The sequence below is a fragment of the Cynocephalus volans genome, chromosome 1 (genome assembly GCF_027409185.1).
Source record: "Cynocephalus volans isolate mCynVol1 chromosome 1, mCynVol1.pri, whole genome shotgun sequence".
NCBI lineage: Eukaryota > Metazoa > Chordata > Mammalia > Dermoptera > Cynocephalidae > Cynocephalus > Cynocephalus volans.
The window spans coordinates 298,351,558-298,359,015 of record NC_084460.1 but is presented as its reverse complement, the minus strand read 5'-3'; the positions used below and the strand labels follow the sequence as shown (position 1 = coordinate 298,359,015).

The following is a 7,458-nucleotide window of genomic DNA, read 5'->3' as shown; positions in this document are numbered from 1 at the left end:
AAAGCGATGAAAGCGAGCACTCACATGGACCTCCCCATAACTAACATCCATCCACACAGCACTCTGCGTTTACACAGCGTCATGTTCATGAAGCCCCAGCACCGAAGCCTGACCGAGCGGGTGACGATCGTACCTACTCCACAGACGGGCAGACGGAGCCTGTCATCCTTAAGGACCCTGTCCAAGGCCACAGCGCCGAGGGCTGGGTGGCAATGAGGCCAAAAGGAAAGCGGGAAGACGGCCCGGAAGACGACGGGCCCGGGGCGGGCTCCTCACGGGGGTGCCGCGGGGCTGCGGCCGCCATCCTGCCCGGTAGCCGTGGCGCCCGCGCCTGCGCCCTGCGCGGTTGCCACGGAAACGGAGGCGGTGGCGCAGGCGCGCAGCGTGCGGAGGGGGGGCGGTGGCGCGCGGGAGAGGCCGGAGCGGAACGGCACTGCGCAGGCGTGGAGTCTCCGTTGCTAGGGCCACCTCGCGCCCGGCTGAGCGGCCCGAGGAAGGTTCCGGAGTATCGGGGTCGCGACGGGAACCACCAAAGCCCACACTGTGTGCCTCGCACCCCGGGCTGGTGGAGCGCCCCCGGCTGCCTTCTTTTACGGCTCTAAGTGAGAGGCTATCCCTGGTCCCCGACCTTCCCTCCGGAAGGACTCCCCCAACCCTTGGGCGCTCCTGGCGGTGTCGTGACTCCTGCAGCCGACCGCTGCTCTTCGGAGGGCGACGGAAGAGCTTCCCGGCGGGCGAGGGAAAGAGGGAAAGTAGCCAGTCATGTCGAACGCGTAAGTGATGGGCTCCTGGCCAAAGCCATGGAGTGGCCAGAAGATAGCTTGCTCTGCTTCTCTTCTTTTCTCCTTTACCATCCTCTCCACTGCACTCTCCTCCCCTCCTTCTTTTTTACCTTTTAGCAAATTCAGATATGCCTAGGATAGAGTATCAGCTTCTTGTGGGCAAGGAATATCATATGATCAGGTCTCCCCACTCCCCTGCGCATTTCCCCCACCCCATGAGGATGAGCGCTGGGCCAGGCCCATTGCTTACGCCCCCTGAGGAAGCAGTATGTCATTTTTGCCTGCTTTTCTGTTAATCTTCCACGGTCATAAATGGATTGCATTCTGAAAACACCGTGCAGAAATTTCAGTTGAGAAGGATCTTGAGGAAACATTATTGTACTTTGCTTTTCAGCAGGGACCACCAGTCAGGTGTGTGGTACTGAAAAGTGTACATACCTAGCCCTGTACCCTTACACAGCACTTGCACTGCAGTGACCTCATTCGGTCCTCATAATGATAATTTCAAGCATGTAGTGCTATCTCTGTAGGCATTGCTCTGTTTGAAATATAATAACTATTCATCTTAACAGCAACGCTTTAATGTAGGAGCTATTCATATTATTTCCATTTTATAGATGAGGAAACTTAGGTACAAAGAGGCTAAGGAGCTCAAGCAGTAAGTAGATGGTGCCAGCCCAGACACTGTAGTTCCAGCCTGCACTCTTGCTAACCCCATTTGCTAGGCGTGGAAATGGGAGCAGAGAGGTTAAGGACCTGCCAAGGTTTTGGGGGTGGGGGAGATCAGGAGTTCAGTTTGGGGCCTGTTGAATTTGAAGTGCCTGTTGGACATCAAGTGGAGATCAAATAGGCAGTAGAATATTCAGGTCTTGAGTACGGGAGAAAGACTGTGTGTGAAATACAACCTTGACAACTGTTGGCATGTGATGGTTTTTATGAGACATTGAATGAGCATAGATCGATAAGAACTATAAGGACTAAGCCTTGGGACATCCACAGTAAGGGACTGGGGAAAAGAGGAGACACCAGCGAAGGAATCAAAGGCGTGATCAGAGAGGAAGAAGCAAAAGGAAGAAGCAAAATGAAGAGGTTGTGGTGCCCTGGAAGCCAGGTGGAAAAAAACAAATAGTGTTTCTAGGAAGAGGGAGTAACAGACTGTCAAATGCTGAGACAAGTCAGAGGAGAACTGAGAAGTGACTGGTGATTTAGCAACGTCGAGTCCAGCTGTGAGCTTGACAGGAGCTGATTCAGTGAAGTGATGGATAGAGAGATTTATGCAGGTGAGCGTCGGAGAGAGTAGGAGGAGAGAAATTGTAGACAGTGAGCATGGCAAACTTTCTAAAGGACTTCTGCTGCAAAGGAAAGGGAATAGGGTGGTAGCTAGTGGCAGGGAATGAGGGTCCAGAGAAGGATTTTTTTTTTTTTGAGGTAGGAAGACAGTAGCATGTTTGCTGAACAGAATGGCTGAGTGGCAAGAGAAATGGAACCACACAGGAGGAGGAGGGAAAGGTGGGTGACATCCTTGGTAGTGAGAGGGTATGGGATCCAGCAGATAGCTCGAGGTACTGGCTTTATTTGGAGGAGCTCAGTCATTTAGCAGCAGGAGCAAGTAGGAAAGCAGGATCAGAATGCTATTCGGTGGACAGATGGCCTGGTGGGGGCCTGGGAAAAAGATGGTAGATGGTAGATGAGGAGGATATTGGGGGCAGTGATGACAGCCTCTGATGCAATGGGATCCAAAGCTAGAGAGTGTTGGGGAGAGGGAGGGAGAATGGTCTGCAGGTGCAATGAAGAGCAAGGAAGCCCTTGACCCAGCCCCACAGCCAACAGCAGGAGGGCTCTCAGGGGAGCTCAGCAGAGAGCCAGGCCTCTCTTAGAGCAAGAAGAGTGAGGGAGTATTTGGGAGGAAGGATGACAAACTAGATAACAGTGGAAGAATTAGAAGGTTTTATTATGTATAAAATAACTTGGGGAGAATTCTTATTTTGCAATATTTAGATTTCCTATGGAAGTACATAGTATGTCTGAATAGTCACGTCTTTTCCTCTCCCACATCCTCAGTTATAGGAAAACTGCCAATCTGTGTGAATATTGATCTGGTAGTTTTCAACTGTCATATTCAGTCTTCACCCACAATCTTCTGACTTCAACATCTGTAACATTTCTAGATCATATGCTTAAGTCTGAAACCAATCATATACTTTTCAAAAAAGTTAGATAGTCTCATGTATAAAATACTACCTTCTCTTTGCAAAGTGCATTTAAAATTTCAAGAACACTTTCACATCTGTTATTCCATCCCACAACAGTCCTTTGAGGTATCCAGAGTTGGTGTCATGATCCAGATTTGCCATTTGAGGAAGCGTAGGCACAAGGTATTTCCATGACCTGCCTGAGATGAACTACCTCAGGAGACAGGTTCTGTTTAAACTCAGAATATTTGTACCTTTAAAAACCACTTGGCCACACTCAAGAAAGAGAAAAACGTATGTCCGCACAACAACATGTACAGGAATGCTACAGAAGCATTGTTCATAATAGCGAAAGAGCGGAAACAAGCCTCGTGTCCGTCCACTGATGAATGGGTAAGCAGCATGTGGCAGAGCCAGACAATGGAAAATTATTTGGCAATAAGAAGACATGAAGTACTGATTCATGCTACGACATGGATGAACTTGAAAACATTATGCTAAGTAAAAGGAGCAAGTCACAGAAGACCACCTATTATATGAAATGTCTAGACAGGCAAATAGAGACAGAAATTAAGTTAGTGGTTGCAAAGGTCTGGGAGGGATGGGGAATGCAGAGTGACAGCTTCATGGGTATAGGTTTCTCCTGGAGTGATGAAAATGTTCTGGAATTAGATATTAGATAGTGGTAATAGTTATACAACTCTGTGAATATACTAAAAACCACTAACGTGTACGCTTGAAAACAGTGAATTTTATGGTACGTGAATTATATCTTAATAATGCTCTTATTAATGCCGCATCCCTTGTCTCACGATATCATCATTTGCAGAAGGATGCCGAGATTGCAAGGCAGGGAGGGGGCAGGGCTCACACCCAGACTGGGGCTGAGGGGAAGGTGGGGCTCCACAGGCTGACGTGGCTGAGGCGCAGTGGCCAGGTCCCTGGCAAGCCAGCGAGTGATGGCATGGTCGACCCCACATGGGTATGCGGTCACGTGGAGGGGCTTCAGGGCAGCAGGGGAACTGAAGATGGGGAAGCCAGAGGCAATCTCTAGGGAAAAGGGCCTGGCAGGAGATGAAGCCGTCCTTCAGCACCGAGGAAAACAGGTAAAGATGCTCCCATGGCTACTTAATATTTCCCCATCAACCAACAGCCTTTGCCTGGTCTCTCCAGACAAGGGTCACTGGAAAGACAGCAGGTGAGGAAGAAAGAAGCTGCAGCCCAGATGCCGCAACCACCAGGACTATCCTCAGCCGAAAGTTCTGGTTAGGGGTCAGCTCCGTGTGGCCCTGGAGGATTGCTGCTTCTCTGACTCTCATTGAAGCCAGTAAGTGCACTTACCTGGGGCAACGAGGCCCCCTGGCTGGTCTGCCCCATCACAGAGTCCAGGCATTCTGAGAATCCAGTTGCGTTCTGTTCCCTGAAGTCGGCTGTGGATTGCCCCAGGTGGAAGCAGCAGTGTCCCCAACCCAGAACCCCTTGCTGGGATGGATTTGGGTCTTCCTTGTGAGGGCGAGATCACCACTGCACCCTGTGGAGAGAGCCTCCGTAGGGCATTGTGCAAACTTAATGCCTGTTGAGGTGGGACATGTCTTGAAGTATAAGATGCCTTTTACCTTTTACTGTCTATTCCACCCCCACAGTTAAAAATTATGGCTTGATTTATTGATAGTCTCAGTATATTATTACCAAATACTTGGTAATATTAAATCTCTATGCCAACCTCAAGAGTTTTCTGTCTTTACCTCTTGTCTCTTAAGGCAGGAGCAGATATTGCCTCCTGCTTGTTCCAGTCTTCTGCAGCTAGCATTCTAGTATTTTCTTCAGGTACATCGTGTGTGATTTCCACCATGTTAATTGTTAAATATTTTATATCTTTTATTGGTACTGTGAATGAGATTTTTTTTTTCCTGAGTTTAACTTTTGCAGGTTTATCTAAGTCATACAACTTTGCTGTGCTAATCGACTTGTTATTTTTTGTTACTAATGTCCTTGGATTTTGCAATCATGTCATTTACAAGCAGTAGTGTTAAAAATTGTTTATATTAGTCCCTCATATATCTCCTTCATCCTTTTTTACTCCTCTTTTTTGATGGCATATTTCTAGCATTTGTCCATTGAAGATATATTTGGTCTCTGGTTTTAGCATTTTAAAGTTGTCATTGTCTATTCTTTGGTGTGTGGGAGGGCATTTTAATTAGGCATGTGCTGTAAGTTAAAATTTATTGAGCGAGTTCTTAGCATCTCTAGGAATAAGTTGTGGTTTTTATGTTCTATTGCCATGTGTTGTTAAGCTCTCAACATAAAACTTGAGCTGTCGAGCATTCCTGGGATGACCGCTCCTTGGTTAGAGGGAACAATTCTTTTGATCTGGCACTGTGTTTCATTTTCTAAGTGGAATTTCAAATTTGAGTTCTAAACAAAATTAGCCAATAATTTTCCTCCTTAATGTTGTCCTGCCACATTCAGGCTCCAAACCCTATTTAGTCCACAGAAGGAATCGAGCTCTTTTTCTACATTGTATGTTAACAGTTGTGGAGCCCGTTCATGTGTTCAGCCTTTGTCCCCTCTCAGGTCAGTGAACACTTTGGGTTTTCTATTTCTTCTCAGATTCTAGGAGTCTGGGCTGTGCTAAGCCAGCGCCATGCTCATCTTTTTTACACCCTTTACAGTTTTCTATTCTCCAGGTAGGTGTTTGATAAGCTGCTGGTGATCGTTATGCAAAACCCATGTGTTCCTGTGATGATCTTTGTTTCTTCCTGCCCTCTCCCATTTGCTTGTCTTTCTGAGGCCCAGCAGCAAAATGCCAGGTGATCATTCCAGGTGCTTTGAACAGGTGTAGACTGTGGCTTTTGTTGTTAACTCTTCTTTTGTGGGATGGTGGTTATTCCTGATCAATAACATTGTTTATGGTCACTAATTATTCAAGAAGTGAAATGTCCTGCAAAATGGAGTTTTAATTTTCGGATGATCATATCCTCCTTTATAGTAAGGTTGTCTAGCAGAGTGCTCTTTCACTAGCATATCTCTTAAATATTGCTAAGTTTTGAGAAATCTGGTGCTTGATGTACTAGGGATGGAATTCTAGAGGCAGAATTTAGTATCCTAACTCAGTGGGGTGAAAGGAGAAAGAACTTTACTTTTTGTTTTTAACATGCAGTCTTTGTTTTCTTGTGGTGTCCATCACATCTATGCCACAAAACTTGTCATCCCTCATTTTTTTTCTTCCTGATGAACAAGAAATGATACAGTTTAGTGGTTCAGAGCGTGAACTCTGGAGCTGGACTGCATAGGTGCAAATCCTGACTTCAAGTCAGAGGATTTTGGGCAAAACTTCCCTGTGCTTCAGTTTCCTTATCTGTAAACTGGGGTAATAATTACACCTACCTCACAGGGTTATTATGAGGATTGCATGAGTTATTATGTGTAAAGCACTTAGGGCAGTGACTGACAGTATATAAATTTAAGCTATTCATCATCATCATCATCATCCGAACCTAAAAGACTTTTCACATCAAGAAATACTTTTAACTTTTGGCCAAGAAGATAAAAAAAGCATGGTCAGTGCCTTCTATGAATGACTTTATGATTTGTTATTTCTGAGGAATTAGGGAACCTGTCTGAAGAGTGGCAGGTGGTGGGCCCGGAGCAGAAGGTGCTTAGACCTTGGGAAGGTAGATGGGGTGAGTCCCAGTCAAACAAGGTGGGTTGAACATGTTATATTTATCTCCATTTCCTCCTGAATTGCCTCTAAAATGGCAGCTTTTAAAAGGCTGTGAACTCACGAGAGCAAAGAAAACACTTGAGCATTTGACAGAAGATATCAAGAAGATGGGCGAGGAGGGAAAGCAGGCATGAGGAGAGGGAGTCGAGGATGGGCAGAGGAGGTGGGACTGAAAGCCAGCAGGCAGGTGGGCTGAAGGAAGCAGCAGCTCCCTGGCAGGAGGGCAGAGGAGACCCGGCCTTCTGAGGAGGGGTCGAAAGTGGAGGACGGGTTGTAGATCGCATACGGGGCATTTAGACAGCTGATCTCTTACACACCCCGGAGTGCAGGTGGCTGAGCTGCCCCCACCTAGAAGGTGGCATGAGAAGACACAGGTGAGTGTGGGAATGAGAGGCCAGACCAACACTGTAGGGGCCAGAAAACTCCACCTCTGACCTCCCGGGGTCCCGGCTGAGTCCAAGAATTAAATTGACATAACGTAGATTAACACGGAGAAAAGCATAATACAAGTTTTACATGGCATGGGAGAATGTCCTCACCAAGGAATGAATACCCGAAGAAGCAGCTGGAGTCAGTCACTTATCTAGTGAATTGGACAAAGAATAGTTAGTTGTGAAGAAGCAACCAAATGGCGTGGGGAGGCTTAAAAGAGAAGAGTTATTCTAACAAGGTCTGTACGGGATTCTCTCGATCTCGACTTCTCATGCTTAAGATACAGATGTTGCATCTTTCTAGTATAGGGAGGGCGTCTTTCATGTGG

The 7,458-nt window shown here is 46.8% G+C and overlaps 1 protein-coding gene across 3 annotated transcripts in view; it reads left to right on the top strand.

The window, feature by feature from the left end:
* Positions 1–722: 722 nt before the first annotated feature.
* The window catches only part of IQCA1 (IQ motif containing with AAA domain 1), a 165,060-nt gene continuing 158,324 nt past the window's right edge, over positions 723–7,458 (top strand). For 2 of the 3 annotated variants that reach the window (XM_063115154.1, XM_063115147.1), the window contains exon 1: positions 723–773. In XM_063115154.1, the coding sequence (XP_062971224.1) occupies positions 763–773 (11 nt within the window). In that variant the 5' untranslated portion in view covers positions 723–762. Of the gene's footprint in view, positions 774–4,048; positions 4,081–7,458 lie in introns of those variants that run through there. The other variant, XM_063115137.1, reaches the window with a different exon arrangement.